At 38.3% G+C, this 27,424-nt stretch overlaps 1 protein-coding gene across 2 annotated transcripts in view; it reads left to right on the top strand.

The window, feature by feature from the left end:
• The window catches only part of NME8 (NME/NM23 family member 8), a 116,713-nt gene that overhangs the window by 62,369 nt on the left and 26,920 nt on the right, over positions 1-27,424 (top strand). Inside the window, exons 9-12 of one of the 2 annotated variants that reach the window (XM_087948086.1) lie at positions 14,753-14,994; positions 16,331-16,509; positions 19,982-20,126; positions 21,819-21,926. In XM_087948086.1, coding sequence (XP_087804212.1) covers positions 14,753-14,994; positions 16,331-16,509; positions 19,982-20,126; positions 21,819-21,926 — 674 coding nt within the window. Of the gene's footprint in view, positions 1-14,752; positions 14,995-16,329; positions 16,510-19,981; positions 20,127-21,818; positions 21,927-27,424 lie in introns of both variants that reach the window. The other variant, XM_087948087.1, reaches the window with a different exon arrangement.

Below are 27,424 nucleotides of genomic sequence, written 5' to 3' on the forward strand. Positions count from 1 at the left end.
TGTACCACTGAATCAAAGGCTTTACAGAAGTCTATGTAGATTGCGTCTATTGCTTTGCCCTGATCTAGTTGTGTAATCCATATGTTTTTGCAGTTTAGAGTTGCAGATTACATGATAGTTTTTTCCTAAAACCAAATTGTTTATTAGAGAGTAGGTTGTTTGTTTCTAAGTGGAGGATGATGGATTGGTTAATAATTGATTCTATGACTTTACAGGTGATGCAGCATAAAGTCTGTAATTTTCAACTAGGCTGGGGTCTCCCTTTTTGAAGATGAGGATGACCGTGGCTTGTGACCATAGTTTTGGCAAGGAGCTGGTCCTGAAAGATTTTTCAAAGATTATGCTTAGAGGTTAGGCTATGGCAGTGGATAGCTTTTTTAAGAAGTAGGCACATATTCCATCCGGTCCAATAGATAGAGATGGTTTTAGATTGCCTAGTGCTTTTTCAACATTGTCTTCTGTAAAATCGATATGTATTAGATCAGTGGTCCCCAACCTTTTTTGTACCAGGGACCGGTTTCAAGCAGAAAATTTTTGCAAGGACCGGGGAGCGGGGGAGAGAAGAGAAGGAGGCTTCGCTCTCTCGCTGCTCCACCAGCCCAGGAAGAAACTGCTTCAAAGAAGCGGGGGCTTTTCCTGTCGCCGCAGCTATTCCGAAGCGCCCGTTTCACCCCCACCCCCACCCCGCCCGCCCGCGCACGCGCGCTTCAATCCACAGTGTTCCGTTCTGCCTGCCTGCCTGCCTGCCTTAGTTTCTGGTTGTTTGGGAGCAGCTTCGGCTGAGAATAATAACTATTCGCCTCTTTTACTCAGCCAAAGCTGTTCGATTCAACCATTAACGAAGGCAGGCAGGCAGGCAGGCAGAACGGAGCACTGGGTTGAACCCCACGCTGCCGGGTGGGCGGGCGGACGGGGTGGGGTGGGGGAGAAACGGGCGCTCGGAGGCGCTGGCGACAGGAAAAGCCTCCGCCGCTTCTTTGAAGCAGTTTCTTCCTGGGCTGGTGGAGGAGCGAGAGAGCGACTGAGAGAGCTGACCCAGAGAGAAGGACAGGCTTGCTTGCTTCCTCCTCCCCTTCTTTCATTTGTGTCCTTGATCCCCGATCCCAGCAGCATTCACCGAAGGTGAAGAAAGCCGCCATTTTTTTAAAAAAATTCTTTGCGGCCCGGTAGAGTGCTCCACGGCCCGGTACCGGTCCGCGGCCCGGTGGTTGGGGACCCCTGTATTAGATCATTGTAGTTGTCTAGGGATCGACTAGGAAATACTGGGCATGATCCATTGCTGTTTACAAATACTGAGCCAAAGAATATGTTAAAGAGGTTGGCTTTAATAGTGTCGTCGTTGCAGTCTTTACCGTTAGGTTCTTTCAGGGGTGGGATGGACCTTGAGTCTTTTAATTTGTTGTTTACAAAATTGTAGAAAGCGCGGGTGGAATTGGTGCGTAGAAGGTTTTATTCTTGTTGAATGTGATAATTGGCACATTCAGTTTTTATCTGGTGACATAAATTTTTGTATCAGCTTTTAAAGTTCGCAACGTGACAAGATTTGTTTTTCCACCAAAGTGATTTCTTTTTGGATTGAAGCTTCCTTATTGTTATGGGTAATTTGTTTTTTCTGGTTTTGGGAGTTGTTAATTGTACATATAGTTTGATGACTCTTTTGACTTCAAGTAAAAATATGTTGTAATGGTCTTCTACAGTATTGCATCCAGAGAATAGAAATTGCCAATCAAGGGATGAGAGATCGTTGTTGATAAGATCATAGTTGCCTTTTTTCAAGTTATAATTGGGGATTCCGTGTTATGATGATTTTTGTGTGGACGTATGTTGAGACAAAAGTCAATCATGTTGTGGTCGGTGTTGGAAAAGGATTCTTTAATTTGTATTCTGTGAATTGAATTCAAACTATTGCAGAAGATGAGATCGAGGCAGTTGTTAAGTCTAGTATTGTTGGTTACTAGTTGTTCTAGTCCCAAATTTGTTACTGCATTGTAGAAGGTTGAATGTGTGGGTTCAGTTATACATTCGTTAAGGGTCCAGTTAATATGAGGTAGATTGAAGTCACCAAGAAAGATAAAAGCGCGTGGGCAGGATGCTACCCATGTTAGTAGTGTATTTAGCTTGTTTGCATGTTCAATGTCATAATCAGGGGCTTTGTAACATAGTAAAAACCGAAATGTGATATTTAAAGACAGTTCACAGACAATTTGTCTCAGGAAGAGCAAACTCCTGGGTAACTTGGATGTTTTTTAGATGTAATGACTTTTTATAGAAGATAGCAACACCACCTCCTCTACGAATTTCATGATCTGATCGGTAAACATGATAGTCTCTTACTGTGGTAATGGAGTCAGGGAGAGATGAGTTGAGCCATGTTTCACAGACAAATATAATGTCGAATTTAGCCATATTTAGTAAGAGGAGAAATTCAGGTATTTTATTTACAAGGCTTCTTGCATTGAGTAGCTTGCATTTAAGGCCAGTTGTGGTTGGAATAGAGGTAGTTAGGAGCATGCGTGCCTAGTTTTGAGTGATGTTGGATTGGATGGGGTGGGCTTGGATGCGGAGTTGTAGGTTGTGTGACTTTTTTTGATGCAATCAGTTCTGTAGTCAATGTATAGGTCCTTTTCTCCATTGTCTAGATGGTTTTTGAGTTCTGCACAGAGTTCACGGGAGTGGTTTCTTTGCAGTATGGATAAGTCTGGTTTTGAGCGAAGTTTTTTGCGGTTGGGATTGGTTGTTGCAATGGCATTTATTGTATGCATTTGCTGGTCTCATTTTTGCATAGAACTCTACAAAATCTTGGGGCCACAGAGCCGTCATTGTATTTGCACCCTGGGCCATCTCTGGTTATTTCAATGATATCTTCAAGAGAGATGTTTGTTGTATGATATCTTTGTATGATTGCTTATGATATCGTGAACTTTGGTGATGTCGTCTGATTTGTTGGGGACTTCGAGACCAAATAAGATGGCATTTGGACGTTTCTGTTCACGTTCTATGATGTCTTTGATGAGTAAGGGGATATTATTTGTGGAATTATTTGAAGGGATAGTAATTGTTTGTGGCTGTGGTTTGGTGGTTATTTTTGGTTGTAGTTGTGATTATAGTTGAAGTACTGGTTGTAGTTGTTGTGGGATTTGATTTTGAGCTGATAGGTACTCACTTATCTGTGCTATATTTTTTTTCCAACAGAGATTAGGCTTGCTTGTATAGTTGTTTCAAAACGTGTTGCTAAGCATTCTTCTATTGAGTGAATGAGTGATTCTATGCTTTCAATTCTGTCAGGTAGGGTACTTAGTTTTTTTAGCTTAGGAGAACATTATGGACATAGATAAAATAATGTATCTGAATTTTTAACCAATTTTTTGTTTGCGTTTAAGCAAGCAGGGTAGGCTAGATTGTCACATAGGCGGCATTTGATGTAAATTTTGCTTTCATTGATGGTTTCAAGACCATCATGTGGTCTTGAAACATGTGCAGAAGTCTGGGAGGTCATTGGTAGAGATTTTTTCTTTTGTTTTGTTTTGGAGGTTTTGGCTGGCATGGTCAATGGCAATAGTACACTAAACAATTACAACAGTTAGTTAATGTGATAGATAGATAGATACTTAATGAATGTTGGTAATTAATAAATGTTAATTGATATGTTAGAGAACAAATCAAAAGTAAGGTTACTTATTACTAAAAATCAATCAATCAATCCATTGATTATTCAAATCACTCTAATCAAATAATTTTGCTAAGCAACAAACAGCCTAATTTATTACAGTAATTACTAAACACACTGGTCAATTAAATTCACTAAATCACTGATTTTACTAATCAGATATTCAGTAATTACACTATATGCACTAAACACTCAATCATACTAATCAATAAAAACAAATCAATCAATCATTTGATAAAAATTAATTGTTTTAAAGAAATTGATTTAGAGATATCATTATCTAATCTTTGATATAGGTCTTGAGGTAGAAAGTTATAAGTTTTGAGATAATGAAAGTAATGAAGTAGTACTGAGAGTCAGTAAGTAAAGGGTTATTGCTTTGCTTAGCTGTTGCTGATATCTGAGAATAGGTTTATAACCCCTAATAAACTGGCAGGAGGCCTCTTTTCCTAGGCTGGAGAAGCAGCAGTTTCTTTGTGTCAAACAGGTTTTAACCTACTCAAGCTGTTTTCCTCTTTCCTCTTGAAAACAATCAGTGAGCAAGGGTTTACACTCTCTTTCTTGTTTTGTAGATTGAGCTTTTGAGATAGTAAAGATGCAAAGATGCTGAAGGGGGGGATCTCTGGCCCCTTCTTCAGCAGAGATAAACAGAACAATCCACAGGGAGGCAACAGGAAACTTTTTGTTTTGTTTTCCTTTGATGAATGGGATTTCTGGTCCCCTCCTAGTTAATTTAAATACACTTTCAAAGTTTGTTGCTTTTAAGAGAAAGAGGCACATAGATAGTCTTGCACTGGCAATTCGAACAGTTTATATTTTTACTATGTAGACTCAGATTTGTATTGAGCATTTGCTCCTGGCTTCAGTACACTTCTGCTTCTATCACAGGAAATAAAATTGCTTCCAATCTTCACAGGGATTTAGTTATAATCCTTCCCTACTTATTGAAAGTCCAAAGTTACTGTCCTTTTAAAGAGGGAGTCCAGATTAGCAATTTGGTGAAGAGGGAAGAGGGAAGGAGGGATGGCGGGGGGGGGGGAAGCAGTCTGCTTCACACCCTGGCTGCAAACGTCTGAAGACCGACTCACAGCTCCCGGTGCTCACCGCCCTGCAAGGATGGGATGAATCTCACTGTCTCACCACCCTGCAAGGATGATCGTAGAGCCCCTGGTACTGGCGAGCCCCACCGCCTTACCTTCTAGTAAGGATGAGTCGAAGAGCAAATCGTTGAGCACTTTTGAATAGAATGCTTTTGAATGTAGTGCTTACTGAGGAATGAGCTCTTTTTTGGCGTGCTGGTCAAGGATGGGAGGAATTGGAAATCTCCGAGTACTTTTGAATTGAGTGTTTACTGAGGAATGGAGCTCTTTTCTGGCTTGCTGGCAAGTCTCAGGTGTTAGGCTTTCCATTTTGCCGGCTGGACCCACAGGGATTAGAGGGCTTGTCACCTGACACTGCCCATGCCCACCAGAGCTCCTCATGCTGCGGCTACTCCTGGACATAAATATTTATACCTAAGGAATACTTATAATTATATACTTATTATATAATTAAATATAAAATATATTAAATAATAAATATATTATTATATAATACTTATAATATTTATACCTAAGGAACAAACAGATCTCCAGCAGATTAAAAATTACAGACCGATTTCACTTTTAAACGTAGATTATAAGATTATGGCTACAATAATATCTGAGAGATTAAAAATAATATTGAGCAAAATTACCCATCCTGACCAAAACGGATTTCTCCCAAACAGGCAGATAAGAGACAATACAAGACTAATTATGGATACCCTAGAATATTATGAGACCCATTCAGAGAAACCAATGGCATTGATATTTTTGGATGCACAGAAAGCGTTCAATAACTTAAATTGACAATTCCTTATAAAACAACTTAGTAGGATGCAATTTGGCAAAAAAATTATAGGGTGCATTAAAACAATATACAATACAAAACTGCAAAAGTGATACTGAAGGGAGAAACAACAGATGATGTGAATATAAGCAAAGGAGTAAGACAGGGATGCCCACTAACCCCATTATTATATATACTATCAGTAGAAGTACTATTGATGTATATCAGTAGAAGTACTATTGATGCAAATCAGACAGATAAAACAGGAGATAAAAGGATTGATTACTAAAAAAGAAGAATACAAAGTGCAAGCCTTCGTGGATGACATGGCATTTATTATAGAAGATCCAATTGAAACTGGTAGTATATTAATTCATGTAATAGAAGAATTCGGAATAGTAGCGGGGCTCAAAATCAATAAAGAAAAGATGAAAATAATAACCAAAAATCTCACTAAGAGCCAAAATGAAGAATTAGAATATAAATTAGAGATGCAGATAGCAAAATAAGTGAAGTATTTAGGAGTTTGGCTCACGGTGAAGTGCTCTTCGATTAAGGAAGATAATTATGATAAAATAATATTGCAAATACAAAACGATCTGGATAATTGGGCCAAAATACAACTTTCACAGTTGGGACAAATAGCAACCATAAAAATGAGTATATTACCCAAACTCATATATTTGTTCCAAACGGTGCCGATAAAATTGGGGAAAAACTTTTCTGATGATTTGAATAAGAATAGCGAAATTTATATGGTTAAGGAAAAAACTCCAGATAAAATTTAAACTTTTACAAGATAGTAGGTGTAAAGGAGGATTTGGGCTTCCAGACTTTGAATTATACTATCAGGCTGCAGTTGTAACATGGCTTAAAGATTGGGTTAACCTTGACAATAAAAGAATATTAGCAATAGAAGGCCATGATCTTGGGGTGGGGTGGCATGCATTCCCCTGGGAAGGGAAAAATAGAAACCATACGTATTTCCAGAGACATAGGGTGAGGGATGTTGTAATGTATGTCTGCAACAAAATATAAAGAAACCACTATATGAAAATACCAACATGGTTTTCGACAGTGGAAGCAATGATATACCCTAATGCATTAGATCTAAATAAGATTATAACATATAAAGAGTTGTTAGATGAAAAAGGGGAAACTAAAACAATTAAAGACTAAAGGATTAAAAATAGGATGGTGGCCATATTTCCAAATTCAAACACAGTATAATAAGGATCAGGAACAATTTGGCTTTTATAGAACTCAACAAGAATTAGACAAAATTGTACAAGGGACTGGGAAACAAATGATTAGCAAAGTGTATAATTATTTACTAGAATATAAAATGGAATAAAAGAAAATATGATGATCTAGGCCAAAAATTTTGGATATGATATTGATTTGGAACAATGGGAAAATTATGACAGATAAATTATAAAGTAATGTGAGTTGCATGTAAGGAGAACCTCTATAAAATGTTCTACCACTGGCACCTCCCCCCAGTGAGGTTAGCCAAGATGTTTCCCAATATATTGACAAAATGTTGGAGATGTAATCACAGCCAAAGAATGTATTTTCATATGTGGTGGACTTGTCCCCAAACTCAGAAGTATTCGCTTAAAATTAAAACATGGTTGGAAGAAATAACGAGACAAAGAATTGAATTAAAACCAGAACTGTTTTTGTTAGGTATAATAGGACCTAATGTTAGCAGGAACCTCCAATACATCATATTTCATATAATAACTGCTGCCAGGATCTAATTTGCTCAAAATTGGAAACCATTTACCATTCCCTCTGAGGCAGAAATAATAAGAAAGATCCTTGAATGTGCTGAAATGGACAGGCTAAAATGATATTAAAAAATAAAGAAGAAATAGAGTTCAGTAAAATATGGAACCTTTGGTATGAGTGGTTACAAAAAAGACGCAAAGGTGTCAATCGATAGCAAAAATGAGAAAGTAATAATCAATGTTGTATATATGTATATAAATGTATATATATGTATATAAATTAGATTAAGAAATATTCACTTAAGAGTATAAGTGAATAGAATGAAGAAGTGATTGATATAGCCATAGACTTTATTAACCAATGTGAACACCGTTACAGAATCATTATAAAAAGTGGAAATTGTTTTTTAAATATTAAATGTTGAATAAATAAATTTATTTTTTAAAAAAGTTCAATCAGACTTTCAACTCCTGGGCGGGGAGAATCTCCAGACATTGTAAGGTCTGACTGACCTGACAGATTACTCTTCCAGCTGATGGAGCTGATGGTCCATTGCCACCTCTCAGCGGATCTTCACGGCTCCCAATCATGCAGCCTAGTAGGCCTCCCTACAGCCCCCTGGGAGAAAGAACAGTACAGTGCCCCCCCCACATCCCATTTTGGGCCTAGTGGGTCTCCCTGCACTTACCTGGGAGCCAAAAGAGGGCAGTGGGGACTCCAGAAAGGGGTGGAGCAGGCAGGCGGGGGCAGGACCAGCCAGAATTTTGCCTACTGGTTCACCCGAACCAGCTAGAACTGGCTGAATCCCACCACTGCTTCTTCTCCTCTAAAGTTGTAGTGCTTTTGATATAATCTGTTTGCTATATTTAATCGGAAATATTAATTTCTGTTGGGGTTCTGTTGACTCCAAGATGTCTAAATTAATTCTTATCTCTTAATTCTAATGAAGTGGTTCATTGTAGTTAGCTTAATTATCCAAAGTTATATGAAACCAGATAATATTAATAGCTTTGCATTCCTACTTATGGAAGAACCAAGAAATCTTGAATTGATATTTTGATTAGTGGGCATTTTATGGTGAATATTCCAGTGAATAATTTTATCAAATGAATTAGCACAATATTTTTTGTCCTACTCTTTTTTATTTAGGATCACTTTTTCCAGGCCGTTTAGAAATGTTCCATATTGCTATATTTCCATGCCACTGTTTTCTAACAAAAAGTGAAAAACCTTAATTAAAACAATAAAATAATCACAATGTTTAAACTCCACAAACCGACAAACTGAAAAAATAAAATTAACTTCTTAAAAGCCAAAAACCTACATTAGTATCAAGAAAATTTGAAGGGAGTTCTCCCATAAATGTGTGGATGAACAGACATGTCTTCATGGTAGAAACAAAATAATTCAGCTGAATTATTGTTAACAGTAATAGTTACTCCTGGTACTGCAATGTGAGCTAATCTATTCTGAGAATACAACAAATCTGTCAACTGATTTTATCGTACAAGGTGGTACAATATTAGATGAAACAGACTGTAACTACCTAAAGAATGTCAAAGCTTTACATTGGATTGTCTGACTCACAATCATGTAGTGCTGTGATGGTGAACCTAAGGCACGCGTGCCACAGGTGGCACGCAGAGCCTTTGGTGCCAGCATGTGAGCTGCAGGCAAACTTACCTCACTGCGCAAGCCTGTGCCTCACAGCTGATTTTCGGCTGGTTTGAGGCCTTTTTCAGCCTCCCGGAGGCTTCAGGAATGATTCTGCAGGCTTCTGCAGGCTTTTCAACTAGGCCCGTTTTGTTACTTCCTATTTTTCTGGAGATACCAGAAGTGATGAAATGGGCCTAGTTTTTGGCCTCAAAAGACTGTAGAAGCCTTCCTGAAGCCTCTGGGAGGCCGAAAAAAGGCCTCAAACCAGCCGAAAATCAGCTGTGAGATGCAGTGCAGGTAAGGGGGCGGGGTGGGTGGGTGAGGGGTTGGGGGTTGTGTGCACATGCATAGGGGGCATGGGGGCACACATTGTCTTCTGGGTGCTGGCATGTGAGTGCGAGTGTGCAAGTGCATGCACAATTTTTGGCACAGGAGCTCCAAAAGGTTAACCACCACTAATGTAGTGCTTTCAGGTTTGTCTTTAATAGTCCCATTAAACACTCATTTGAATAAAGATGACTTTTGTAATATGGAAGCTGTTAAGCTGTTAAGAGGGAACTTCGAGAAAAGATTACCCAATTTTGAGAAAGAAGCTTAAAATAACTAGAAAATCTTTCTGATTTTACTTATGGTCATAAATTACTTAGACAGGGTTTTTAGGTTCTGTTATTCTGTCCTACTGCAATAAACAGCATTCCTGGAATCCTGCCTTGGCCTACCTCAAACACTGGCTATCTTGAATCCATTCATTGCAATGGAAAGTTTGTACCCCACTAATCATAAGTTTATTCTGAGTCTGTCCTACACTAAAAAACAAATTAAGTAGGTATAGATTAAAGTGAACTGATGTCTTAAGCCTAGTCCAATAATGATGCAGCCTCAACAAAAGTGAAAACCCCATGCTTGAGACAGAAATAAATGTTATATTTGACACCACCTTCAAACCAAACCTTTAAAATTTAGTTACAAACCATGCCAAAGAAAATGTGTTTTTTAATAATATAGATTAAAGTTGAACCCAGCAGACAAGGACAAAATTAATGACTAAAGACAAGTGTGGCAGTAAAAGAATTAAGGGCATGATAGTGGTGGGGTGAAAGTCTTTGGTGCTTCCCTTCCCTTGGTTCTCTAAGCTCATGATTATTTGGCTTTAATGATTAAACTAGAGCTGAAAGTAAGAGCATGTGTGCAATGTGGCATTGTTATAATATGCTCTCCTGCATGACTTATTTTTATTTTATTTGCTTGTCAAACATTATAACAAGTATAAGTATGAACATGAACAAAGGAAGTAAATACAGATAAATGGGCACAATAAGACAGGAACGGTAGGCACGCTGGTGCACTTATGCATGCCCCCTTTATGGACCTCTAAGGAATGGGGTGAGGTCCACAGTAGACAGTTTGAGATTGAAGCTGTGAGGGTTTGAGGCTGTAACAACGGAGTCGGGTAGAGCATTCCAGGTGTTGAAAACTCTGTTGTTGAAATCATATTTTCTGCAGTCGAGTTTGAAGTGGTTTACCTTGAGTTTGTATTGATTGTTTGCCCGTGTATTATTGTGGTTGAAGCTGAAGAAGTCGTTGACAGGCAAGATGTTGTAGCAGATGATTTTGTGTACTATGCTTAGATCGGACCGCAGGTGGCACAGTTCCAGATTGTCCAAGCCCAAAATTTCGAGACTGGAGGCATAGGGAATTCTATTGAGTAGAGGAGTACTCTTCTTGAGAAATACCTCTGAACCCACTCAATCATGTTAATGTCCAATATACAGTGTGGGTTCCAGGCAGACGAGCTGTATTCAAGAACTGGTCTGGCAAAGGTTTTGTATGCCTTAGTTAGCAATTCAATGTTACCAGAGAAGAAACTTCACAAAATAAGGTTAACAACTCTTAATGCCTTTTTGGCAATGCTCTTACAGTGAACTCTGGGGCTTAGATCATTTGAGATGAGTACTCTAGGTTGTTGACAGAGTGAGAGTCATCTACAAGATTGTTTCTGTCCAACTTGTATTTGGTGTTCTGATTTTTATTGCCAATGTGTAGACAGAGCATTTATTAGTTCAAATTTGGAGTTGCCAATTATGTGACCATTCTGACACACAGTCAAGGTTGCTTTGTAGGGCAGTGGTGTTAAATAAAGAGGACACAGCTGCTTTTAATATGATTGCATCAGTCGTTTATGTAAAGCAGAAAGTGTGGGTCCTAAAATGCTGTCTTGGGGGACACCGCTGTTAGCTGGTGCCGGATTTGATAGGGCCCTCCCTATTTTGACTGTTTATTGCCTGTTTGACATGAACGCAACTATCCATTTGTGCAGGGATCTGGAGATGCAGTAAGAGTTTAGTTTCAACAGTAGTTTGTCGTACACCACTGAATCAAAGGCTTTGAAGAAATATAAATTGCATCTATTACTTTGCCCTGGTCAAGATGTCTGGTCCAAATGTTTCTGCAGTGTAGGAGTTGCAGATTACAGGACAATTTTTTGCTGAAACCAAACTGCTTGTTAGAAAGCAGATTGTTATTTCTAAGTGGAGGGTGATGGATTGGTTTATAATTGATTCCATGACCTTACAGGTGACGCAACACAGTGAGATTGATCTGTAATTTTCTACTAGACAACAGTCTCCATTTTTAAAAATAGGTATGACTGTGGCTAATGACCATAAGTCAGGCAAGGAGCTGGTTCTGAAAGAAGAGATTGTGCATAGAGGTTCAGCTAGGGCAGTGGCAAGCTTTTTCAAAAAGTAGGCTCATAATCCATCAGGGCCAATAGATAGAGATGGCTTTAGGTTACATAGTGCTGTTTCAATGTTATCTATTGTAAAGTCAATATGTAGTAAATCAAATAACAATTTGTTGTGGTATGTCTAGGGAATGGGGGGCAACAGCCATTGCTATCGACAAAGATTGAACTGAAGAATGTATTAAAGAAGTTAGCCTTAACAGCTTCATTGTTACAGTCTTCCCTGTTAGGCCCTTTTAGGTGTGGGATAGTTTTTGAGTCTTTAAGTTTGGCATTTACAAAATTATTGAAGGCTCAGGAGGAGTTCAAGAGCTCTTCCTCCTGTTTGTAATGGTGATTGGTACATTCAGCCTTTATATGGCAGCATGAGATTTTGTACCATTTTTAAAAGTTAGCTACATAGCCAGTTTTGTTTTCTCACCAAAGAGATTTTTTCTTGGATTGTAACTTTCTTATTGTTATGGGTAATTTGTTTTGTTTTTTGCTTTAGGAGTTTTTTTTTGTGGTACATATAGATTATTGACTCTTTTGACTTCGAGCAAAAAGTGTTATAATGGGCTTCTGCAGTTATACAACATGTGAACAGAAGGTGCCAATCAAGAGATGCGAGGTCAGCAGCTATGAGATCATAGTTGGCTTTTTTAAAGTTATAATTTGGGGTCCCATCATTTTGACCCTCTTTGCAAGGACACAAATTGAGATAAAGATCAATCATGCTGTGATCACTGTTGGAAAAGGGTTCTTTAATTTGTAGGCCATAAACTGAGTTTAAGCTATTGCAGAAGATAAGATCTAAGCAATTGTTGAGCCTAGTGTTTTTAGCAATCATAATCAAAGAAGACTCTGAAGAAAGGGAAGATTAGAATGAAAATGGACTCTTGCCATTCAACCTAACAAAGTTATTGGGAGAAAAGTAAGAGGGAAATAGTGATCTTCTTAATAAATGATGGAGAATTTATGTAATAAATAAACAATTCTGGTTTTGAATATCAATATCAATCATTCCTATTCAGAGGAGCTATTAGGTAGGTATGCTGCTTAGACATGGCAATTGTATTCTGTTTGAGGCAAAGCTAGTTAGGGAAGCCTTCATTTTACAAAGCACTTTCATCTGGTCTGCCTAAAGAGCAGGACATGACAGTACTACGCAAGCTTTGATGGGAAGGGCTGCACTTAACATTTGGAAAAAGTTTAAGAATGGCTGGAAATGAGGCAATAATATAAATGAGTAAGATCTGGATTTTTATTTTCCTGGATCTGGAAGATAAGAAACTAGGTCTTTATTTTTTTTTTTAAGCATGTAAAACTAATGTAACAAACAATGGATAGAAGTATCCCTGTTCTATCTAATGAGATAGCTTATCCATCATAGTAATTTTACTGAACATTACAGTTAATGTTTACATTAATTGTACATTAAAATTAAGAACAAATACTAATAAAAACTTCAAATATCCTTACTGAGTCCACAAAGTGTTGCCTGATCAGCCTGGTTTTCTGATCCTTTTTGGGTAAAGGGGACTCTAAGGTTCAACGTTGGAGCTGTATTGAGGAATTTTCAATGCATCTGGCTGACAAAATTGCTGAGATCCATTCTCAGTTGGAGACCAAGTAAGGCATGGGTTTACTAGGGATTCTTGGGGAACAATCTTATCCATTAACTGGGAATAGTTTGATCCTGCTGGATGTAAGGAAGTCATCAGGATACTTGGGATGATAAGTACATTATATCCCCTTTTCAAGGAGCCATCTCTGAACTCTATTATTCCTGCTAACTTTTATCCAACTTCCACCTCCCACTTTTAGAAAAATGGTTGAGAAAGTAATGCTGCAGCTTCAGAGGATCCTGAATGAAACAAATTATGTTAACCCCTTCCACTCAGGTTTCAGGCACAGATACAGGATGGAAATAGCACTGATCACACTTGTTGATGACCAGGAGCAGGCAGGAATAAAATGGAGGTAGTGTGTTCAATCGGCTCTTTTTGACTTCTTGGCAGCTTTTGATATCATTGATCATGGTTTTCTTTAGAATTAACGTTGGAGTGGGAGACACAGTCTTATGCTGGTTCACTTTCTTACTCTGGGACTGGTCCCAATTGGTGATAGGAAGTGAAAGGTCTAGCACCTTTCTAACATCTATATGATGTTTACATCTGTAACATCTTTCTAACATACATATTGGGGTATGTATGATCTGGGAGGGGAACAATAGGCTACAACTGAATGGAATGACTGTATGTAGAAGACTCCTCTGTGTATGAGAATTTACCTTCTTTGGCCCTGGATGAAATTGCACTGTTCTAGATGTACCTGGTATATAATATGAGTGTCCTCTAGTTTCACAACTCCTGCTTGAAGAGCAGGTAGCAGTAATGGCTAGAAAGGTCTTCACTCAACTGTATGTTGTACGCTAGTTATGTTCTTTTCTGGATCGAGAAGCCCTGATTGGAATCCAGGAAGAGAGTCTTCTCTGCCGTTCCCCTGCCCTCTGGGATATCTTACCCCCAGAGGGGGTTCCAAAAGAGTATTAAGACCTGGCTCTGCCAATTATCGTAGAGATTGAAGAGTGATATGTAACTCTGGGGACAGATGCTGATGTGAGAGCTACTTCCCATGCTTTTAAAAAATTTGTAATATTATAATTTTAACTTTGTTCTTAATTCTGTTTTATCTTTGTGTTTTTTAAAGCTTTATACCATTTTAATGCTTATATTGTAAACTGTTCTGGTCTTAGTGAGATGGGAGGTATAGAAATGTGAGAAATAAACAGTCTAGAATAAGGTTTAGGAACTAAGCTGGCATCATTATGTTGGAAGACCAAGGAAGTAAAATTTCAAAAGCATCATCTGCTAGGAATAAATTTTTAAGATATCTTAAAAAGAAAGACATACAGAGCACAAATTCCCACTCATGACATTTTCTCACTAACTAAAATCTCATATTTTGTTATAGTTTTAATTAAGAAGTTGTTAGACAATTGGTAATATACATAGTGATATTTTATATCTCATTAATAACAGGATGAATGCAATGAGGTCAGCATCTTTCTTAGTATTTAACACAAAACATTTTTCCTCCAGCCTGATTTTGAAGACTTTGTTTTATATATGCTGTCTGCACCCTCCTATATTCTGATAATATCTGAAAGAAAGCATGGCCAAAGTATACCTTTTTTACATGAATTGGAAGCAGTGGAAGAGGAAGAGGAAGAAGAGGAGGAAGAGACAAAGGAAGAAGAGGAGGAGGAGGAGGGAGAAATGAAAGAAAAGGGAGAATTTTTATCTGAGGCATGGAGGAAACACTCTGTGACACCTGTAATTGGGTATGTCATGTATGTTTATATGTATGCATATATGAGATAAATATTTATTTTGTAAGTTCATAATTCACAATTAGTATCAGACTGAATTCTGACTTAAAATAGATTCATTTGAACCAAATGCATTACATTAGTCTAATATAAATCCTGTTAAGTTATTAGATCCAACCATTTGTTCACTGAAGACAATTTTTGCTGAAATAAATGGGATTTATAGCCTTAAATGTCTTGTTCTCCAATCTAATCTAAAATTGCTTGGTTTCATCCAATTACTTGTTTAATGGCTATAATTTAGACAGACTTTAAAGATTAGATTTATAATATATCACAGGATCATTGTGGGGCTGAAAGGATTTAATGCATTGAGGCTTTAATTGGTTTTTGCAGAATTTATTATTTAGACACAACAGACAAGGTCAACTGTCATATCCCCGACTAAAGGATGGTCCCCTCCTTCCATTTGGAATAAATGTCATTTCCACCAAAATGTATAACTTTGAAAAGGATTCATATGTAGTGGTGAACAAGGAAAGTCAATCAAATCAAACTAAAATCAAACCTGGTATTCAATGAAATAATAGAAATCACAATCAGCTTGCTCCCATATAGGTTGCTTCGGCTTTAACATCTTTCAGAAACTAATGGTGTCCTCCTAAATTTGCAAGAACTCATTAAAATAGAAGGGGAAAAAAGACCATGAATTCACAAAAAGATTTGATTTTTGTGTTGTGATGAATATATGCCCCAATGTGTTCTGATAATCTGAAAGAGGAGGAGGGAGGAGGAAAGAGGATGTTAACCAAAATTTATCAGTACTGTAATGTGTATTATTTGAATACATTTTGTAATTCAAAAATCAGAATGGCAGTTCACTAATTCATTTGGACCACATCTAAAACAGTCAATTCATCAGAATGTTGACAGAATTTTCAGGGGGAATTTTTTTTAAATGCTTGCTATTCTCATATTTTGTTACAGCCAATAGCAACCTTGGCTAATCTCACAAGCATAAATCAGTTATTATATTGTTATGTATCTGAATGGGAGACTATTTGGAAATCCCAGGCCAAAAGACTAAATTGGGAAGTTGAAGAAGCACATCAGAAAAAAGCAATGGCAAATCATTTTTGTGTTGTTGCCAAAGGACTTGAGGAAGCATTTACCTTGTTCAGTATAATACTGACACCACTTTTGCATCTCTTTTTTTCCTTTGATATGTTGACATATAATATTTGTTATTTGGCTTCAGGATCAGAGTATTTAATTTTGAAGCTGTTGATGATAAAGTAAGTCCTATGTTAATATTAAATACATTTTACATTATTTTCCTTTTTGTTAGTTTGAAAGAGATGTTGCAAAATCAAGACCTGTTACATCACTGTGATATTCAGGATCGTGTTGAAGAAACAAGCAGGCAACTTGCCTTCTTTTTCTCTGATTTTTCCAAGCAAAGGAATGAAAAATTTGTTGAACGAACACTGGCATTGATCAGACCTTCCCTTTTAAAAGAAAGAAGAGGTTGGTGGAAATTATTACAGGCACTTCAACTGAAATATATGGCACTTTGCTATTCTTACTAGGGTCTGATAAAAAGAAAGTGGAAGAAAGGTGGAAGTGGTGGTGTTTTATTGGCTAAGAGCTGACAGTACTTTAGACAAATGATTGCATGTTCTGAAAAATTACCTTTTCTAGCTTGAGAAACCTATTCTGATTCAAAGTCCTAGCATGTTTCTTTGTTAGATTTACACTATTTTTAAATGTATATGTTACAGTTTTAACTCATCTTTTTACATATAAAAGATAAAATAAAAACAACTGAGCATTTTTAAACAAAAAGATCTAAAGAAATGCACACTTAAAATGTGGTGTAGTTTGAAACATACAGATTTATTCTTTTTCTTTTTCTTTCTTGCATGAGTATAAATGAAAATGTATGAGCCATAACCCAAATTAATTAAAAGCTTAAAGGAAAACTACTATTGGAGAGCTCAACAAGTAAATATTATGGAACAGCCTTTTCCAACCTTGAAACCTTTATGAATCCCCCCGCTAGTATGGATATTATTCTGAATATTGGGAGTTAATAAGAGGCTGCCCATATATCAGAAAGCTATCACAGAAATATATTGTGTATTTCAAATAATCATCTATACATGAATATTCTCAAGCAGCAAATATCTAACTGCACATGAATCAGTCATTTTGCTATGGATGATTTCTTTCAAAATTAAAATTATTTACTAAAATTATTGAAAATAATCTGAAAATATGTGATTATTGATGAAGCTTTAACGTGATCTAGCAAACCAGTTCTTATACTTTACTTGAAAGTTGAGGATTCAGTTACTTCACCAACAATTTTTGTTGAGCTAGTTGAATTAGAAAAAACAAGATGCAGATACAATATGTTCTTCAGTTATTGAAAGTTTAAATAATATTGGGTTTACTAAAAAGTACTTGTGGGGAGGGGGAATTAATAGGATTTTGCTTCGATGGTGCTAGCATTATGCTTGGGAGAAAATCTGGAGTGAGCACTAGAATAGCAAAAGAGTTTCCAAACATCATAATATGGCACTGCTTAAACCATCACCTCCAACTTGTTTTAGATGATTCGATAAAGGAAACAAAGCAAGTAAATCATGTTAACATTTTTATTGATATTTATTGTATACTATTTTTCATCAATCCAATAAAAACCAAGCTGAACTTTTCAAAATATCCAAACAATTTGGGATTGAAATTATAAAGATTGGTAGAGTTTTCGGACTAAGATGGGCTGCCTGTAGTTGAAGGTCAACCCTGGCTGTTTGGCACACTTATCCAGTGCTACATCAGTATTTTCATTCAAATGAAAAGTATGGCTGCTCTTCTTGAAAATATATATTTTATGATTGATTTGGCACTAATGATTGACATTCTAAATGAAATTTCTCTTCTTTCAAATGCACTGCAAGCAAGTAATGTAGACATCATAAAGACTGAAAAACTTATGATAAGGTCAATTAAAGCATTTAAAAAGCTTAAAAAAGGGTGCATACAAAAAAGTGGATGGATTAATTACCTCAGAAACCTTCAAAAATATAAAAAATATTTTAAAAATCATCGATTCGTTAATCTCCTTTGGGACTTTTAGAAAGCATCATAACAAATTTAAATAGAAGACTAATGGACTGTGAACATTTAAAAACAGGTAATCAATTGCCAGACAGGACTTATTTACAATTCCTCACTTTTTTGGAGCTAGATTACTGGAATATTGAAGAGGTGATGGTTCCATGGAAAGCAGCTGAAGAACAATTGCTTGCATTTAGTGACATCTTTATTTATGAAATTAATATTAATGATTGAGGTTTTGTGAAAAATGTTTTAAAAGATTCCCAGAAATATACAATTCCTGCAGTATTCAAAAAGCTAAAAAATATTGTCAGACAATTGCTGTAAGTTCAGCAGAAGCAGAAAGGGGTTTTTCTAAAATGAATATCATATGTTCAGAGAAGCCATCTAACTGTTTCCAACATAACAAACCTAAGGACCATTAGTGTAATTGGCCTACCTATAAAAGAATGGGACCATATTTCTACAGTAAAAAAAATGATTGCAAGCACATCATACAGCTGATAATGTTCGAGGGTTAAGACTGAAGAAAAATGAAAGTGAAGATGCCAATTACACAGCAGTTTGGAAATACCTTAAAGCTGAATAACACTTTTATTGTTCTTAAGTATTTGTGTACATCTTTTATTGTTCTTATTTAAGTATTAAATGCATGAAATAATAAACTACCTTTTGGTATATCTTTTTTTAGGCAAAGTGACGTCAAGCCCACCCAGTCACATGATCACTCAGCCACACCCACCTAGTCACACCCACTCACCCATGCCCACCCAGCCACGCCCACCCAGCCATGTCCACCCACCAGTCATTAGGGCAGAGAACCAGTTGTTTAAAAATTTGCAGCCCACTACTGGATTTGAGGCCAAAATTGATAGGATAGTGAAGCTGTTTCATCCTCATATTAGAGATGCACCAGTCATTTAGATCAGTGGTCATCAACTGGTGGGACGTAGATCACTGGTGGTCTGGGGAAATTTTTGGGTGGTCTGCAGAGAAATGTCACCCCCAAAGCAATTAATCAGGCTGCGCGGGAACACAAGAACACAAGGCTGTGCCACCTACCTGGCCCACAGGAACACAAGGCTTGTGTTGCTTGCATTGTGAACAACACGATGTAGTCAGGGGAGGGGAAAGGGTGGGGGCGGGGAACTTGCCCCACTTGCCCCATGCACCTTGCCTGGCCACCGGGCTGCTTCTTTATGCTTCTTCTTTCTTCTGCTTTTGGCTGCACACAAGGAAAGCAGCAAGTATTTCTTTTTCTCCCACAAACTCCACCAGAAACAAATCTTTGGGACCTGGAAGGCATCCTGCTCCAAGAAGCTGTGACGGCAAAGTCACATTTCTGCTGGAGTTTGGGGGAGAGAAAGAAAGACTTCTGCTGCTTTTGTTGCTTTCCTTGCATGAAGCCAAAAGTCTCTTTCTCTCTCTCTCTCCCCTGAGAACAAAGCTGGAGACAGTATCCTGTGATCCCAAATAAAGAATGATCGATCGATAGGAAAACAGGGTGGGGAATTTTTCTGCAGACTTTTTTTTTATTTTCCCAGGGTGTGTATATGTGTTTGTGTGTGAGAGAGAGAGAGGGGGGGGGAGGGAGGGAGGGAGGGAGAGAGGGGGGGGAGGAACAGGGAGAGAGAGAACATCACCGCCAGCCCTCCAAGGTTAGATCGGATCTCTCTCTCTCTCTCTCTCTCTCTCTCCCACCCCCCCCACCGTCAGCAAGCCACCGTCAGTCAAAATTCATATTAGTGGACTGCGGGATTTAAAATTATGAGTTTGGTGGTCCCTGAGGTCCAAAAGGTTGGAGACCCCCGATTTAGATTACCCCCATTTATACATAAAGAAAAGTAATGTGGTCAATATAATTTTTGTTATGCAGAATCTATTCTGAATAGAATTGTGGAAAATGGCTTTGAAATAGCCATGCAAAAGGAAATCACTTTATCAGAAGAACAAGCTCGTGAATTCTATCGAGAAAGTGAAAATCAAGATTATTTTCCATATCTTTTGGATCAAATGACCAGGTACCCAAGTTAAATACATTTTCTACATTACAGCATTCCATGAGTAAATATCTTATGTTATTGTAGAATGGGAAATCATAGGTATCATATATGTTATATGCAGAAGCTATGAAACCATGATGAGCACCAAAACTCTGCAAGAATTTCTCAGAGTTCAACTTCTAGCACTGTGGGCTCCTTGGTAAATCTTGTTACTAACCAGGATCATGCAAGGAGGGCAGAAATTCAATTGTTGGATTGAGGCCATCACCTTGACTGCTTTTGTCTCAGTCCCTGTGGGTATACCTGTTATTGCCCAATGTTTGATTTCATTGTGCAGCCACAATGTCTATATCAATTTAATTTAGCAATTTTCAGTGGTAGAACTTGCACCACGGACATTATTATAAAACTCTTTGTGTTCAGGCTTTTTCAGAATCATTGTACTTCTCCTGACCAAGGATGAATTTCTGAATTAATTTAGATAAAATTTTTGAATGTAAAGAAAAAATATTCTTTTTTTTTTAAGATTTGAAATACCTGATTGTAAATGTATTAACAGCAGCTAGGATTGTATTTGCTAAAAACTGGAAAAGTGAGAAAATACCATCACAGGAGGAAATCATTAAGAAAATATTGGAATGTGCTGAAATGAGTAGATTGACATTTGAAATTAGAGAACAAGAGGATAAACAATTTTATAAAATTTGGGATATTTTCTATCAATGGTTAGACAATAAAATACAGTAATGAAATATATAGACTTTTAGAAAATAATAAATATATAAAGATGTACTTCTTTCTTATTATATCTACAAAATGATTTTAGGATAGATTTGGGATGATAATATGAACTAAGTAAATTATGGTTATCTTGTAAAACATGAATGAATAAAAGTATAGTCAAATGATTGATTAATAAGGATACTAAGGTATTTAATTTTTGACTGACAATATGAGATTATATGCAATGTAATTGTAATTGAAGACTACAAAATGGAAGCACAAAACAATTTGTAAACCAACCAGCACACTGTATGTACACCTATGGAAGATAGCTTGATGTTTTTATGTTTTGTTTGTTTATGTTTGTTTTTAAAAAACCAATAAATTTTTTTAAAAAAGGAAAAATATTCTTAAGACAAAAATTATGTGAAAAATGTCTTTTTGTTAGCAGTAGTAGTACTTATAACTATCATTATAGGCTGCTCCTGGAGAACTTTAGTTAAGTCATTAAGGAAGTTTAAAATAATAGAAATGGTATGGATTTGTAATTTGTTGAGAAGCAGTCTGTCTAAATATGATCAGTTCTGATGAGGACTTACACTAATGCTGATATCTTAAACCAGGGGTATCCAACTCTACAGCTCATTGACTCTTCATGAAATTTGAGATTGTTCATTGACTCCCAAAAGATGTTTTAGGTGAAAGCAATTTTAATAGTATCGCTTTAACAACAACTCTAATAAAGGAAAATCTCATCAACCCTTAGAGTCAATATTTACCACTCTGGGGATTTTTCCTTAAATGGATTTGTATGGTTTCACTTATAATTGTAAACACTTTTAATTTTATGAAGAAATCCTAGCTTTTTTTCCAGAATATTTATTGGTTACATTCCAGAATGTTTTTTACTGAATTTATATTCATTCAGAAAAATACACACACGCACACACATACATACATAAATTCTGCTATATTTGTTTTGAATAGTGGGCCAACTCTTGCTCTTGCTTTGGTACGAGAGAATGCAATCCAAAAATGGAGGGATTTACTTGGCCCAAAGATAATCCAAGAAGCAAAGAAACAATACCCCCAAAGGTAATCTTTTTATTGTAATAATGATATCCTGAGAAATGTTTTTTATTTTCTCTATTAAAGTTGTGCTTTTCTTGTGATAGATATGACAATAGTGCCATCATCTGGATAGTATCTTATACTACTTCACCATGTTATAGCAAATTATAATACTCAACACAGAAATATCTTTGCAAAAGACACTTCTCTGTAGGCATTTCTCTGTAGGAAATAATGTGTTAACTTAAAAAGCACAGATATAATTTTCAACAATGACATTACACATCTTTAAAAAGGATATTGCATTAATATTGTGCAAGCTGGAGCTTATACTCATGCATTTACAGAAAGTACAAGACAAAATATGCAAGATTGTATGTATTTTATACATTACTGACACTGAATTTAGTGACTGAAAATGATTACATTCTTTTCTTACATTGTTATTTATTTATTAAATTTATATTTAATAAATATGACTTTTTATTATTCAATGAAAAGTTTAACTTCTGAATGAAAACTCTTCAGTAACTCATGTATTGATAACCTTTGGATTGGTTCCCAAATAATTGAATAAAAAGTCCCTCCAAGATTGTCTCTTTATCTTTCACAGAATCTCAGATCATCAAAATATTGCCTACAAACAAGGGTCAGACCATGACAAAAATTTTGCAGAGCCCCTTAGGAAGTCATTTTTTCCTCCCTTACTATATCAACACTCATTATACTGAGGTTCACCATATAAACAAGAGAAACTGGTTATGGATCAGAAGTATTCACCACTACATCTGTATTACCATATGCAAAAAACCTTGAGGAATTACACTGATCAACATTTATTAGAGTGCTCTTTAAAATGTCAACTATTATTATTGAATGAGATTTTCTGAACGGATGCTGAATTTTGCTTAAGGTGATATCTATGGACAGATAAGGTGTAAAAACATCCCTCTGCCACAAGACATTTTGTTAATAATAACCAAGTTATTTCAGTTTCCTGCTGTTGATAGGAATCTTTATATGAATCTCAGTTTTAATTTTAGGTGAATTCTGTGATTGCTGTTCCAAACCGTTAAAATTTGTTTCAGTAGAAAAGTGATCTATTCAGCTAATACTTTATTTTCAGAATTTGCCCTGCCATTGCTTTCTTTTTTTAAGATAACAAGAATCCTGAGGACAGAATGTTTATCTGAATTTTTTTATGGAATACTTTTTAAAAAAATAAATTTTATTGTTCTTTTACTTTAGTTTAGTTTAGTTTACTTTATTGTCATAGCACCTCATACAACGAAATCAAACACCATCTTCAGTCCACATCATTTTTTACATTTTAAAAAGCAAAAATGATCATGATATTAACAACACTGTAGCATTATTATCATACATATCCATCTTTTCTAGATATTTATATTAATATATGATATTATACGATTATATACATTTATCTATGGTTTTCTTATCTTAACTTCCTTTATTACCTATTTTCCAGCCAATTATACCACATATCTCAAATTTCATGGTATTACGACTCCTCTTTATCTTTTAATTTTAGAGTCAATCTATCCATTTCGGCAAAGTCCAGGATTTTTTGAATTACCAGTTCCTCAGAAGGGATGTTGTTGTGTTTCCAACATTGTGCATATGTTATTCTTATTCAGAGTTTTGCAGCATTAATTCAGTGCCAGAAAAATAAACACAGATGGCTGATGCTTCATTTAATGTCTTTATAAAGATAATAAATAGATTTTACAAACCAGTTGTAGATTTCTCCAACATGGAGCAAACTCAGACAAAAGTAGATGTTAAGTTTGAGGCATGGGTTTAATGAACGGAGACCAGACTGTCAACCTTGAACTTCAGCTCTTTATTCACAAGCATAACAGAGACAAAAAAAACCCCAGCTAGCAGTCACTCTTTTATAGCGTAAGCTGCTATCCAGATAACCAATGGATAGTGTTATAGCATTTGAATCTTGGCGCGGCCCGCCAACAGCCAGTCAGATTGCTCGGAATGAACCAATCGTAACTTGCCATTATATGGGCCAATAGGACGTGCAGGATTACGATCCTGCTAGGCAAATGAATCTTTATTAATTACATTTCTTTAGTTCACAACACCCCTCCCCCCTGGGTTCCGTTTGACGGCCGTGGTGACGTAATCACGCAGGTATGCAGGTCGTTTTACCTGCCTATTTGATTTTCGCTGTTCCACCGGTTTTTGTTTAAAGTTCGGTTCCGGTGGAACGCAAGGCTCGTCTTCGCCCGGGGTTGATTCCGCGGTGCTGTTTTCGGCACTATCAGGGTCCCTTAAGTCCATTCCTGGATTGGGCAGGCATGTTTCCACTACGGTGTTCCTCTGCGGGGAGGATGCCCCCGATCCCGGACCTTCTTCAGGTGGCGCGAGTACTCGGTTTAGCGGCCGTCTGTCCTCGATTACGTCGTCGTCTATACGGCCTTCGTCCCCCTCGGTATTCCCTCCCCCTTGAGTTTGGAAGTCGGGGGGGTCGCGGATATTGGGTTGTAAACGAGATCGAAGTTGATCTATGTGGCATTTCCATATCTTGCCGTCTGTCGTCTTAAGGCGGTAAGATCTAGGGCCAGTGAGGTAGACTACGGTGGCTGGGACCCACAACGGTTCACCGGAAAGGTTTTTGGCGTAGACCAAGTCGCCTACCCTGAATTGGCGATACGTTCCGCTGGATCCACAAGGTTTCTCTGGCGAATAAGACGGGTGTAATCGGTCGAGGTGGGAGCGAAGCTTCCGCCCCATTAAAAGTTCGGCTGGAGTCTTGTTGGTGACACTGTGGGGGGTAATGTGTTGTAGTAAGAGTATTTTGTTCAATCTAGCGTCGATGTCCCCCGGATCCATTTTTTGGAGTGTCTTTTTAAGGAATTGGACCATCCGTTCCGCCCTACCATTTGCCGCAGGGTGAGCTGGCGAAGTTAAAGCATGGCGGATGCCCCGGTCCGCTAAGTATTGTTCGAAGGTGAGGGCAGTAAACTGGGGTCCGTTGTCGGAAACTAGAACGTTCGGGAAACCGTGTGTTGCAAATAATCTATCTAGTTTTTTAATAACGGAGTCAGTAGTCGTGCTTTTCATCTTGTGGATTTCGAGCCAGTTGGAGTAAGCATCCACGGTTAGGAGAAAAGTGTGTCCTTTCGGTGGGTCCCTTGCGAATCAATGTGGATGCGGGACCACGGGCCTCGAGGAGTTTCCCATTCAGTGGGAATTGCTCTCGGTGGGGCGTTGCTGACTTCTTGGCAGTTTCTACACGTGGTTACCCAGGCTTCAATTTGTTTATCGATGCCTGGCCACCACGCGTAGCTTCGAGCGAGAGCCTTCATGCGGATGATGCCCGGATGTCCTTCGTGCAGGGTTTGCAACACGAGTCACTGTAGTCTCTCTGGCACGACGACTCTATCTCCCCATAGGATGCAGCCCTTCTGGGAGAATAGTTCTGTTTGCCGGTGCTTGAACGGCGCAAAAATGGCGGGGGTTTCTTCGACTGGCCACACCGTTCGACCCAACTGAGAACTTTTGCATGAGGATAGAGTCTCGTTTTGTGCCAGCAGCGATATCTCTTGCCGTTAGTGGCGGCGAGTTGAGGGTTTCAATTTGCAGCGTGGTGAGGGTTGGAGCTGGGTCGCTGACGGTTTCCGGAAGTGGGGAATGGCTCAAAGCGTCAGCGTGGGGAATGGCTTTCCCTGGGCGATGCTGCAGTACATAGTTGTAGGCTGCTAGGAATTCTGACCAGCGAGTCATTCTAGGCGACAATATATGCGGCGTTGGTTTATCACCTGCTAAAATGCCAAGTAAAGGCTTGTGGTCTGTAACTAGAGTAAAGGGCCGCCCGTACACATATTCGTGGAATCGCTTCACGGCCGATACAATAGCAAGAGCCTCTTTGTCAAGTTGGCTATAGTTCCGTTCAGCCTTTGATAATGTCCGCGAAAAGTACGCAATGGGGGCTTCATGCCCGCTTTGGTAACACGTGACTCAAAATGGCTCCAACCCCAAATGGTGATGCGTCGCGTAATATTTAATGGTAAAGTCTCGTTGTACTGCATTAGAACAGCATCGGATGTTAATAAGTCTTTCACTTTTTGAAAAGAGTGTTCTTCTCGATGTCCCCAGACCCAGGTGGCTTTCTTGTCGAGAAGTCTATGTAGGGGCTCAGCTACGGTCGCCTTCTGGGACAAGAAGATGTTGTAAAAGTTAATAAGTCCCAGGAAAGCCTGGAGATCAGTCTTATTTTTAGGTCTTGGGGCGTTTCTTGATTGCCCTGAGTTTGTTTTCGGTAGGGTGAATACCGTGTTTATCGAGGAGGTATCCGAGGAACTCTACCCTTTCAGTGCATAGTTGACATTTATTTTTTTTAACCTTGAGACCGGCGTCCTTAAATCTATGTAAAACCAATCTGAGACGCCTTTCAAGCTCTTCTCTATTTGGGGCAGCAATTAACACGCCATCAAGTATGGTACAACCCCTTTTATTCCCTGTAAAAGTCTCTGCATTAGACTCTGAAATATCCTGGGGCTACACTCACTCCGAACTGGAGTCTGTTGCATTTAAAGGCACCTCGGTGTGTAATGATAGTCTGTGCCTCTGCGGTTTCCGCATCAACGGGTAGTTGTTGATACGCTTGCGCTAAGTCTAACTTTGCTAAGATCTTCCCGCCGCCCAGGGAGTGGAGAAGATGTTGAACCACCGGCACCGGATAAGTGCTCTGTTGGAGTGCGTGGTTCAGAGTGGCGCGTAGTCTCCACAAATTCTGATCGACCCATCCGGTTTGATGGGGGTTACGATTGGGGTTTCCCAACGGGCGTGGTCAATAGGCTCCAACACCCCTTGGGCTATTAATTTATCAAGTTGCTCGTCAATCTTGGGTTTAAGGGCGAACGGCACCGGCGAGGCTTAAGGCGGATAGGGGCTACTTCTGGATTGAGGCTAAATGATATAGGGGTCCCCTTGTACTTGCCTAAGTTGTCCGAAAACACGCTGGAATTCCTGGACGATGCTCTCTTCCCAATCGTCGCTGCCGCCCTGGTGAATGCCGCCACCTCGATCCCGAGTGGGGCAAACCATTGTAGGCCTAGTAAGCTGGGCCGGTCACCATCGACGACAGTTAATGGGAGTGACACGGCACGATCTTTAAAAGATACTTGGACTTGACTCACTCTGACGACTGGGATCGTGTTCCCTTGGTAATCTCTGAGGATGATTTTCTGTGTCCTGAGGTCTTGCCGACGGATGGCAGGGATCAGCTGTTTAATGGTCTTCCAGGAAACCATCGAGAGGGACGATCCGAGTCGACTTCCATCAGGCAAGGTTTGTTCTCGATGGCCACTTCCACTGGATCTTTTGTTTGTCTAATGACGAAGCGTGGCGATAATAATAGTCTGGTGTGTCTCTTCTCGTCGTGCTGGAAGAGCAGATGTTTTGCTGCTGTAGGCATGGTTGTTCCATTGGTTATTCAAACGATCCCGATTTGCAGGGAGGTTCCCTGTGGTTTGGCGGAGGTT

Source organism: Notechis scutatus, chromosome Z, assembly GCF_049901735.1.
Source record: "Notechis scutatus isolate UNSWTSFEM ecotype Mainland chromosome Z, rNotScu1.2, whole genome shotgun sequence".
Classification (NCBI taxonomy): domain Eukaryota; kingdom Metazoa; phylum Chordata; class Lepidosauria; order Squamata; family Elapidae; genus Notechis; species Notechis scutatus.